The 12591-nt window shown below is 36.3% G+C and overlaps 1 protein-coding gene across 8 annotated transcripts; it reads left to right on the top strand.

The window, feature by feature from the left end:
• Positions 1-644: 644 nt before the first annotated feature.
• Positions 645-6774, top strand: LOC148874677 (uncharacterized). 8 transcript variants are annotated; one of them, XM_088964539.1, is made up of 6 exons: positions 645-1076; positions 1550-1846; positions 1945-2023; positions 3615-3733; positions 6125-6365; positions 6501-6774. In XM_088964539.1, the coding sequence occupies exons 2-6, from the start codon at positions 1592-1594 to the stop codon at positions 6515-6517; spliced, it is 711 nt and encodes a 236-aa protein (XP_088820665.1). In that variant the 5' UTR covers positions 645-1076; positions 1550-1591; the 3' UTR covers positions 6518-6774. The 8 variants fall into 8 exon arrangements, with proteins under 8 accessions (XP_088820665.1, XP_088820671.1, XP_088820670.1 ...); XM_088964545.1 differs by having other exon boundaries at positions 6125-6411; XM_088964540.1 differs by having other exon boundaries at positions 855-1076; positions 1408-1846.
• The last annotated feature ends 5817 nt before the right edge of the window (positions 6775-12591 follow it).

The following is a 12591-nucleotide window of genomic DNA, read 5'->3' as shown; positions in this document are numbered from 1 at the left end:
CCAACCTTATTATCCTACATGTTATAAGGAAGGTCATGAACTTGAATCCAAACCTCAACTTCATCCAAAAGAATAGAAGATTAAACTTGCCCTTCCCTCCATTCTTTAATTAAAATCCATTGCTCAAAAACAATCCAAGGGCCATCTAAAAGAAATTTATCATAATAACAAACATCACGAAAAAAGCTTTGAAGTGATCTCGTTGCAAAGGTTCTAGACAAAGTTCGTGGAAGGGATCCTCCACAAACCGTACAAAGTTCTAGATAATTCATCAAAGGTATAGCAAGTCGAGGAAAGACCCTACCAATAATACACCATTTCCATTATTCATTTTGGACTAAAGCAAGTCTATTGTTAACATCAATTACATCCACTCCAATATCCTGATCCTCACGAACAACATGTTGAAAGGTTTCATCTACTCAGACAGATGAAAGACATGCAAACACCTAACAGGAGAAAACACAGAAAACATTCAGAGTAACTAAACCACAAAAAAAGGTGAATCAGAAAGAAGGCAGCTGGATGCTATATGATAGAAATTTTGCTTAAGACAGTCTTTCCTCTGTCGTGCAAGATGGCGGGCCTTGTTGACGTAGGAAATCTACCCTTCAATTAATGGTTATAGCTTTTGGCATGTTGGTGTCTGTTCTTTCATCAATGATTTCATGGCTTGAGTGCTCGCCGCCACGGGCGGTCGTTTATCGGTTCGGATTGTAGCCCGACCCAATGGAAGTGGTGTTAATGCTAGTTTTCCGGGTACGCGGAGCGTCGGGCTGGTAGGCACCGAATGTTCAAACCGTCACATGCTATCACGTGACAATAGAAGGTGGCCCAGCCCGTTTTCTGGTTTCGCCGACTCGTGGCCGAAACGATGGCACACAGTGGGAAAGAGAGGTCCTTCGATGTCCTGATGTCCTCCTCCCTCTCTCTCTCTCTCTCCCTCTCTCTCCCTCTCCTAGTTTATAAAATAAACCCTAGACAAGACGAACCTCTTCTGATCTATTTGGAGAAAAAATCGTCTTATCTTTCTATTGATTCCCTATTCTTCGTGCAAAAAGGGTTTTGTTTTTCAGGTACGATATTCGATTTCTAATCCCTTTTGCTGATTATAACCTTTGCATTTGATGATCGGTTAGAGTTTCATCTTCTCCGATTCTAGTGCTTTTCTCGCGCTGTTTTGCGTAGGTTTTTGGTTTCGAGCTTCACTTTTTTTCCCTTCTTTTTCTGTAGTTTATTTATTTTTGTTTACCCGATTAGGGGTTTCTGGTTCTTACATTTTTTTTTTTTAACTTTTTGTAAAAAATATTGGTTGTTTTTTTTCTTCTCAATATTGATTGATATTCTTATTTTTTATGGTTTTCTTTTTTCAGTTTTTTAATTCTGGTAACAGCGTCTGATTTGCAGGCCTGTTTCTTTTTTGGTTATTGGTTATGAACCAGAAAGGAATTTGAGGATAATTAGCAACATAAATCTTTTTAAGGCAGATTTCTAAAAGAGATTGAATGGGATTCCATTCTCGTTAATGGGATTGAGTTTGCATATTTAGGGTTTCCGGGCTGCCAGCCTAAAGAGAACTGATAGATAGAGCATGAGCACTCTTGGGTTGAAACGATCTCTGAAAGGGTACGTGAGGGACGCTCGTCGGAGGAAGATGGTACTGGACGTCGACCTCAATGATACACCTCCTGGTGAAACTAGGGCTCAGGAGGATACATCTTCTGGTGTCGGTCATCAGGATGTAGGAACTAGTCAACAAGGGGGAGGGGTTTTGCCACCCGCGCCAATTGATGTTGAGTCCATAGATGATGATGTTGTGATATCGTCCCCAAGGAGCTTTGCTGAAGTATGCTGTATTCATTTATTTATGACGGGCAGCTATATTGCTGTAATTATTAATTTGTTTTGTAACTAATTGTGAATATGAGTTTTGGATTCTGGTAGGCTAGAAACAAATCCAGGAGGAATCAAGGGGTGATGGTAATTCTTGATGAAGATTCTGAAGTGCATCAAGGTAGCTCAGGTATTTTTATTCTTCAGCATCTAGAATTTTTTCTCTTATCTATTTGACAGCAGTCATATTCAATTGGGTAATTAATCTTTCTTTCTTGAATTTTAACCATCCTACTTTGGTGTATCATTCACCTTAGACATTATTCTCAACCCCAGGGAATCTTCAAAGTTTATGCAAGATATTGCACAAGTATGACTTACCACAATGACATAATCAAGTCCCTTGTTTCTGGTTTATGCCAAATACCTCCTTTATGCTATAATGTCTCCTAGTTCTTTCAAAGTTAACTTCTTCAAGGCCTTCAAAGTATTTCAGACTCAGAGTAGATGTCCTCAAGGACAGGGTAGTTCTTCAATTGGGTTGTCTTGTTATATTCTTTTGTAGTTCCTATAAAAGACTAAAAGAGCAATTTAGAGGATCTATAGTGTGAGGATCTTGTTACCTATGCCAGAACTCTCCTTGTAATTAGCCTTGTAACTTTCTTTCATCAAACTTCGTATCTAATTGGATGCCTGAGATGCCTATGCACTTTTGTTTGTTTTGTAGTGTGTTCTTTGGGCATGATTATATTTGTTATGATGTATATGTCACATGATAAAATACAGTATGAGAACCATAATAGTCTTGAATGATATAAAATTCAAGCTATTTCACACATGTAGTTGTTTGTATTGATTCTTGGATGTCACATGATAGAAGTTAGGAAGTTGAGCCGAGGTAGAAAATAAACAAAGAGTGTTATGCAAACTCAAAATTGACTTTGCATAGTGTATATAAATAAACAATCCACTTACAAAACACAAAACAAGACATGGAATGATGGAACTTAGTTGGGATTTACTGGTTTATTGCATTAATGTGAGAGGTTTTTCTTATTTGCAAGACACTGATCTGACAATTATGAATTGAAGTGCCTTGAAGATAATACCATATAGTAAGAAGTTTTGGAGGCTGAGATTTATTAGAGATTGATGCTTCAGAAGCTAAAGAAATTAGATCATAAAATGTAATCAGGGCCAGGAAACTGGTCAGGGCTTGGGGGGAAGTTCTTTTATCTGCAAATCCACTTCACTCCCCATAATGTGCAAAAGCATAGATGGAGGCTGAAAGTTTTTAAATAACATGTGAAGTTAAACAACACAATATCTTAATGGTGTGGTTAACAGTTACCTTCCTTTACTTACAGCCCAGATCACGGAATTGTGCACCTGTCCAAGGGAATAACTTTCAGCTGATTGACATCTTGAGAGAGACCTTAACACAACTTGCTGAACTATTTATATATTATTAATTGAGTGCTTTTTTTCTTATTGTTATTTTTATTAACGATTTTTGGATAATTTTCTTTCATTATTGGCAAGAAAAACCAAAACCTTGTTTTCTCTATTATCTTGATGAAGTGGATTGTTGGGTATCTTAGTGTTTGGTACTAAATGTGAAGAAGTGCTTATGTACGTCACTACTATTTTTGCAATGAGACTAGCCTATTCTTTATTACTTGTCATTTATTTTCCAAAATGTTTTTAATCCATTTCGACATTGTATTCCATGTTTCATGCATCTATCTTACATCTGTTCTCTTTCCGTTTGTTCTTTGTAGAGGAACCAATCACTCGGTTGGCTCTTAATAGCTACAACAAGCGCAGACGAGTTCCACCAAACCAGACAATTATTAACTGTGAGCTTTACATAAACTTGGAAGGCAGCCGTAGTGCAAAGGTAATAACTTAAACCTCGTATATGTTGTATATGATATTGCCTTCCTTTCCATTGGCTATCATCAAATTTAATAGTCTAAAATTTATTTTAGTCTAAGATGCTATATGGTAGTCAGTGATCATGCTGCATTTATAATCCTTTTGTATGAAGTATGTTCCTGTGACCAAGGCAAGTTTTTGATGGTCAACGAAAAGTTCATTTCTTTTAGTGCAATGGATTTTGTTTTTTTTTTCTTTCATTTGGAGCTAGTCATTGGCTGCTTGTTGTTCTTGGCAACCAGATCAAATAGTGGAGTAGAATTCAGTTTTTGCAGGGCCAATTACCAGATTGAAGCTAAGCTTTGATGGTTGCAGTCTTGGCAACCAGGATGAACTGGGAAGGGATGGAGGAGGATCTTGTTGAGCTTTCAGGGTCTGTGGGATTTTTTTTTCCTGTTCAGAAAAATTATAGCACAGCAGAACTGGATAACCTACTGAAGGAGATTGTCAACATAGTTGTCAAGGCGTTGCCTAGGCGACTAGGTGTCCTTGTCTGGGTGCCTCGCCCAAACGCCTTGACTTATAGCAACTAGGTGCCCTTCTAGGTGACTAGGAACCTGCCTAGGTGACAAAAATGACTAGGCAGGTTCCTTATATAATACCATTTATATTGCTGTATCTTATTAACATGTGTGTTAATACATTTATTATATGCTATATATATCATTTATACTTTAAAAGATCAAAAGATTTTGAGGAGAGGAAAAGAAAGGAAAAAAAAAAGAAAGAGGAAAGAAAGAATAGAAGTATAAAGAGGTTTTTTTTTCTATTCTCTCTCTCTCTCTCATTAATAAAACAGAAATTTCATCCTTGTTTTTTCTATTTTACTTTTCATCTTGAATATTTATCATATAACGTTAATAGCCTTTAGCTTTTAATTCATATGAAATTGCTCTATTAAATACTTATTATAGTAGGTTATTTTTTAAAATATGAAATTAATATAATTAAATTTTTATCTTTTAGATGTGATAATTTGCCACATTTTTAGAGGAAATTTAATGTTCTTAAGAAAGATAATTACTATTATTTTCAATTAGTATTACATGCTGAGTGGATAGATAAAAAATATACATGCTGAGTGGTATAAAAAACTAGGAAGCTATCCAAAAGTTCTTTATATTATAAATTTCTTATCGGCTATTGCCTAGGCGGGCGACTAGGCACCCCCCAGTGTCGCCCAGAATCACCCTAAATGCCTTGAAAACTATGATTGTCAAACAAGTTATATTATGGTTATGTTCAGAAGTGGAACCCCCTTGGCTGTTTCAGTCCTCTAACTAACAAAGTAGCCCAGTGTCGCCCAGAATCACCCTAGATGCCTTGAAAACTATGATTGTCAAATAAGTTATATTATGGTTATGTTCAGAAGTGGAACCCCCTTGGCTGTTTCAGTCCTCTAACTAACAAAGTAGCTAAAACAACAAAGAAGCATGAAGTGCTGATTAGGTGGATTCCTAGGTCTGCTAATGTATTAGCTGACAGCTTAGCAAAAGCTGGGGTGATAGGCAAAGGTGTCTGGTATGCTGGGACCTGGGAATGAATTAAAACAAGCATGGTCTGCTGAAAGCTGTATTTGGATTGCCTTTTTTATCCATTTTAGACAGTATAGATCCCATTTTTAAATTGAATTTAATACATTGCTGTTAACCACCAAAAAAGGTTCCCAAAATTTTGTTGGATTGTCGAAATTAATACATGCATATAAAAACATATCCTCTTTAGGGTTGGAAATGAAACCCAATTCAGGCACAAGGGGTTCTCATGAGGGAAATTGGAACTTTTGAGCACTATTATCATTAGAATTGTGTGAGATGGTGCGAGATGCTCGCTTAACCTTCCATTACCTCACATGAACTATAGTCCTAGGTTCTCTTCCCAGGTTTGATGGGTCTTTGGGGCCATGCAGGCTTCATCATATTATAGAATCTAAACCCTTGGTCCTTGTATAGATCAGCTAATGTTATGGCACATGTGAAGAGGAGAAATTTGTATTGGGGCTAATCTTTCCAAGAAAACCTTCATGTTTTCAGGGGATGGCTCTCAGCGTTTTTCCTTATTTTGAGGAGATTTGCCCTCTTTTTTGTTTTACCCCAATATATTTGCGTCTCTTTCTGATAAAATTTTATCTTACCTTTCAAAAGAAGTATTTGCGTCCTATATTGTGGATGCCTAATCAATGGCTCTGTTGTTGCAAGTAGATTGGGATAACCAATATTCTTTGTTCAATCTAACAAAGTGGACTGGGTTCAAAAAGTAATTCCATCCTTCCTGTTTTCTTCTCGAGTAGCATGAGCTGATGTTTTTAAGGTTCAACTGTTCAAGACTTAATTTACGATTGTTGTTATGGCAGAGAAAGAATGATGTTAAACCTCCAGAAGTGCCACGACCGAGTGCGCCACCACCACCAAAGGAACCCACCTTCAGTTGCCCAGTTTGCATGGGTCCACTTGTTGAAGAGATGTCAACCAAATGTGGCCACATCTTCTGTAAGAAGTGTATCAAGGCTGCTATTCAAGCCCAAAGTAAATGCCCTACATGTAGAAGAAAGCTAACAATGAAGGACATGATAAGGGTTTATCTTCCAGCCACCAGTTGAGCTTTTGCTTTTAGTACACATAATTGTAGTTGGATTCTCAGGTCCCCCCATCCCCAGTTTTTTAAGTGACCCCCATTTTATTGTCTGAGTCTCTCAGCTGATATAGTTTTTTTTTTTTTTTCTTTGATAGGTTCTCAGCTGATATAGTTGAGTAAAGCTTTGGGGGGTTTTATTTATTACTTCCATGCAAGTCAATTGGTCTCTCTCATACGCCATCTATTTTGTGTAAAGCTTAGCGTGAATGAGAATCATTATTTTGGAGGTCCACGTTTGTCTGTCTTGGTTGATTAAAAGAAGAAATGCGGGCCTTTTATATCTTACAACCGGTTGTTTATATCTTGGAGTTCAGGTGTAAATATTCTAGACTCGATGGTACATTTGAATCCCATTCTCCATGCTTTTAATGTCTGGTTGTCAAGGCATCGGGCTGGACAATGCCTTGAATTTTCCCTAATTTATTTCCTTTCATGTAACCTTGTTACCTAGAAATTATTACTCGTTAAAAAATGAAGACATAGTACAACTGTACAAGACAGGAGCCTGCAATCGATCATAAATAAAAATTTTTATAATTTAAATTTAATATAAATTAAAAATACTATAAATAATAATAAATAAAATAAGGGGTAGATTTTTTTAACTACCTTTATTATGTAATTAATAAATTGTACCCTTATTTTTTTAAACTAGTATTCGTTAATATTTCATCAAAATCTATATACACCTGACACTCTTTTTTCTTCTCTTCCTCCATCTTTTTCCTTTTAGAAGTGGCAAATCGAACTCTTCACAATGGCAAATCGGATGAGACGACGACGATGTTAAACATTCGATATTCTCTCTTCATTATAATCTTTTTTATTCTCTTGTACTCTTTATCTCTCTATCACCCTCTCTTAGCCATCCATTTATTTCACCTCCCTTGTTATCATCTCTACCTGCCATCACCATTGCAAAATGTTGTAGCGGCAGTTTTCTTCTAGGTGAAATAGAGAGAGAGAGAGAGAGAGAGAGAGAGTGGAAGCCAAGGGAAAGAGAAGGAGAAATGAGAGATAAAAAGGGGGAGAGAGATGGAAAGATAGGGGAGGAAGAAAAACTACCATTGCTGTGAATAGACCTGTTCATGGGCCAGGTGGCCCGACGGGCCAGCCCAGCCCCCGGATGGGCTTGTACAGGTATATGGGCCACCTCGGGCCAGAAAGCCTAGCCTGCAATAAATTTGAGCCGGGCTTATTTGCATCTAATTTGTAGCCCATTACTAGTAGCCCCCCCTATAAACCGCATCTGCCCATGAATTTACGGGCAGGATTCTGTCCACCCCTAGGTCTACTAATAGCTCCACCTAGGGGTGGACTGAACGGTAAAAACCCCTTAATTGTTCTGCCCACCTTGTGATCGGAAATGAAGATCTCCCATATAATACTAAATTCAATGGCCCTTCCTGTAATCAAGTGTGGGTGAGTATAGATTCAACCAGTTAGCCATTGGGTGAGACACCAATTCCCTTGTTTACTCAACCTCAGGAGAATAAAACAAGTCCTAAGAGAAGGAAGGTAGTATGGGCGTGGCAGAGGAAAAGAGGATGCAGATTTTGTTCTCTCAAGTCTCAACCACAATGATCAAATCTTAAATCTTACAGGTAGGAGAATCCTCTGTTAAGTCAGCCTACAACGAGCAAATGAAGCTACTTCATTCATTTCTTCGTATTTGCTTGTTAAGTTCAACCCACTTTGGACTCTGGAGCACAGGCCCACCCATACCTTGTGCTGAAACCTATTTAATTATAATAGGGGTAATGAGGATCGAACACTAGACTATTTGGTCAAAATGGCTCTAACACCACCTCTTGTGTCTTTCCAATGTAAGACTCTCTTTCACTCCTCATTTCATACCAAGGTCAAAGCATCAGAAATGAATGGTGTATCGGAAAGGTAGTTTTAAAAGATGTATCGAGATATATTTTGGAAATGTATAGATACAAATGAAAAATCAAGATATGCATGGATATACTAGAAAATCCAAAAAAAAATCCTTAAAAAATATGAACAACAATAAAAATTAAGTTTTATGTGATTATAACTAATTTATTTAAACATAAAAACCATTCTTTAATGATTTATATAAAGTATCAAGATACAATTAGTAACCATTGAAAAATAATAAATGAACTAAAATGTATGTGCGTATATATACTAACATTTATTAGTTAATATTTTTGAAGTCATTTATTAGTTAATATTTATTATATAGATTTAGATAATATTTATTATGTATACAAGTTAACATATACCTTAATTTTTAATAAAATAAATATAATTTGTATTCATCTTATTATTATATAAATATTAATAATCGAATTTTAGCATTTGTTCGGAAACATCCACCAAGGCAAGAAAGATTACTTTAAGTATAAAAAAACATGTTGTTTTAATAAGAAATTAAGGTTGGCATAATGGTTAATTAATTATTGTTGTAAACAAATGACTTGGGTGTGAAACTTGTTACCTTTGGTTGGTGATTTTTAACAAATTATTTGACTTAAATAACATTTAATGACATATTAAATGTCGTAATTAAAGGTAACTCAAATGAGCATTTAATTAAATAATATTAGCATTTAGTGATATCTCAAACTTTGAGGCTTAATTAAAATTGATATTAATGAGAGAGAGAGAGAGAGAGAAGAGAAGAGATAAATTAAATTTAAATTTAAAAATGAGAGGGAAAATAAATTTGGTTGATATATAATGCGTATCAGACTGTTTTGGGTTGTATCGGCCGATACATACCGAAAACAGTCTGATACGAACGAAAAAAATAAACCATCTAATTATACATGTTCCATGTATTGGAACTCTTTCGAAACAATGCGTATCAGTCGATACGGGCGATGCATTGCGAAATTTAAAAACTTGTTTCATACATCTAATCACATGTGCATCCCATCAATCCCTTCCTCACATGTCTCTTTAACCACTCCCCCTCCAATGAAAATCAATCACCAAGCTTGACATGCACCATATTGCACTGCATGCACAACACCAAGAGCCCTTGCTCACGACCATAGGGGAGCCTACCACCTACTATTACCTATCCGAGCACACGTCACCATGGTGGTATCATGGGAACCATGTATATGCTCTTGAAAACCACTCTCACCCAACCCATGTGTCTCTTTAACCACTCCCTCTTGAATGAAAGTCAATCACCAAGCTTGACATGCACCATACTGCACTGCATGCACAACACCAAGAGACCTTGCTCATGACCATAGGGAACCTACCACCTACTACTACCTATCTGGGCACACATCACCATGGGTGGTATCATGGAAACCACATACACACTCTTGAAAACCACATACACACTCTCGTCCAACCAATTCAACCATGGGGAACTAGCAAAGTCATGAGAGCCATTACATGCAAATTACTCAACCATGGGGAAAGGGAGCAAAACCATGGGAGTGACCATGTGCATTTATCAACGCTTGCACCCAGCCAAACCTTCGGTTTTTATACCACTTGTGCCTCGAGGGGAGTCACATACCATGAGGAGTCACCAAAATTGAGGCCCATACACGTACACTTGCGTAGGGCTTGCACACAATAGAAGGACACCACATTCAACCCAAAAGCCTAAGCTATTGGGTTATGAGCCACTCTCGTATCTAAGACCCTTGCAATTTTTGTGTCTTTCCAATGTGGGACTCTCTTCCACTCCTCATGTCATACACCTACTCACATGTGCATCCCAGTAAGGTTTGACCTAGCCAACGAGAAGGAATAATACAAAGACATGCCTTCATTTAGGCAAAAGCAATGGCACTAGTGTCGTTGCCACATGTTCCGTTTGGGTCAATGATAGAAGGGTAAATTTGGTATTTATAAAATTGATGCATTAGCTAACATTTTCCATATGAGTCAGAGACGGAATGGAGGTTTTTGTCGAATTTCTCAAAAGTTCAGGGGAGGTATTTGTTACAATGAAACTATAAGGGAGGTTTTATGATAGAAATTTTAAGGAAGATTTTTGTATTTTACCCAAAATAATTTAAGAAATTTTATATTTTATCAACAAAAAAAATAATAGAAATAGTTCAGTGTTAAAAAAGGTACCATAGCACTACCTTCAAATATTTTGATGGAGTGTTTAGAAATGAGAATGGAAATATATGTGGCCTGTATTTAGGTCCAATTATCAAGGTGACTCAGTGAAAGCTGAAATTTTTGCTGCTATTGGTGGGGTGAAAAAAGCTAAGGATATAAGAATTACTAGGCTGATTCTTAAAGGGAACTCAAAAATAGTCGTTGGCTGCTTTAGGAGGTCTGCAAATGGGTTGGCGGATGGATTCGCTAGGCAAGAAACTCAGAGACAACATTTATTTTGGTCTCAATGTTATATGTGTGTGGGGATTTTTGCTGTAAAGGGTCTTTGACCTAACAACTTATTGTTGTACCTTTTTGTTTTTTAATAAAATTTTCTTGAGTTGCTAATATAAAAAGTACTACCTTTAGATGTTACAAATTATTTAAAAATAAAATAAAATAAATTCAAAAGGAAAAGTTTCTTGAGTTGCTGATAAAAAAATACTACCTTTAGATGTTACAAATTATTTAAAAATAAAATAAAATAAATTCAAAAGGAAAATAAACTTAAACAAAATCAGATATATTTGGGAATAGACAATCCATGTCAACGATATATTATAGATGAGAACCGTCCACAGTGAATCAAACAACTGCATGACTTGTAATTTGTAAATACTTCCATCCATGAAATATTCACACAATAGAACACAACCTTAATATGTGAATGTGACACAGTTCAATTTCTTTAGCAACTGAAATTATTACATAATGGAGACTTGGCACAAAGTGATTTAGGCAATTTGAGAGACTTGTGGTCCAAGCGCTAGCATCATCTCAGCAACCATGACTAAATGTTTATGGAAACTAGAGAATATTGGACCAATTATGATATATAGGCTGTGACATGCTATTTTAGATGGTGTTTGGTTTCATAGCCATTTATCTAAAAAATATTGTTAATTCAACGTTACATAGGTGTTTTTCACACGATGGAGTTTAAAATGTTATTTGGTTAAATTGTTTATTAAAGAAATATTTTTTCTCGTTTTATGTGAAAGACTGAGAGTTATATTTTGGGAAAACGTTTTTCTCAGGTTGTGTGAGAGCTATTTGATGTTTCCCCCATCGCTTATGTGGTGTCTAATGGCATCTAATGGCACTTAACTATCAAAAACAATAGAAAACACTTTTCAATGACTTTTCTTATTTTTCAAGGGAAATGTCATACAAAATGTTTATTAAATAAATGGCAATGGAACTAAATAGCCCATTAGCTTGATGCGATACTGTATTGTGTGATTGACACAACATTTCTAGTAAAGGGAAAGGAATATGGTGGAATACTTATCAAAAGAAAAAGAATATAGCAAGGGAATTAAGGGGATCTTTCAAGGTAGTGTCAAGTTTTGCTGTCAAAAAGGTCTTGTTTGCATCTCGATAAATAATTTACTTAGATAAATGCACTTATAATAGCAAGTATTTTTTAGGAAACATTCTTCTGGATAAGTGTACTTACTACACTCTTTTATTTCCCAAATAAATAATGTATGATGATCGATTTATCCAAAAAAAATAAGTAACATTATTTAAGAGACAACATTATCCAATTATGTATTAAAGATTTTTGATACTCATGGCCAAGTAATTTACCCAAGTTTGAAGAGAGTTAAGGTAAATGAACTAATCGGTAATTATTTTTTTTGCAGATTAATACCAAAAAAAAAAAAACATGGATTTATTTCTTTTATGTGAGACCCACCAATTTCCTCCTACTTCCCAAAAAAAATTGAACAGGCCAAAAATGAATTCAGTGAGAGGCGGGCAATTAAGTGCAAATAAAACTATGATCATTAGAGTTCAGATCTCTTGCCCATGAGAACCCTGCCCATGTCTACCCACAACACACTATCCCCCATGAATTGGGAGCATCTCTCCCCTCCATAATACCATGCAGAGAATGAGATGTTCTTCGGATCTCCTGCCCACGTCCACCCACAACACGCTACCCCCCGTGAATTGGGAACATCTCCCCCTACACAATACTATGCAGAGGATGGGATGTTCTCCATGTGTGGCTGCGATAAACGTGGGCAGAGTTCTTGTGAACAGGAGATACAGCTAAAAGAAGTA

This window comes from Nelumbo lutea, chromosome 1 (genome assembly GCF_056320005.1).
Source record: "Nelumbo lutea isolate HS-2025 chromosome 1, American lotus-T2T, whole genome shotgun sequence".
NCBI classification, from domain to species: Eukaryota; Viridiplantae; Streptophyta; class Magnoliopsida; order Proteales; family Nelumbonaceae; genus Nelumbo; species Nelumbo lutea.
This window is presented reverse-complemented; position numbering and strand designations above follow the sequence as displayed.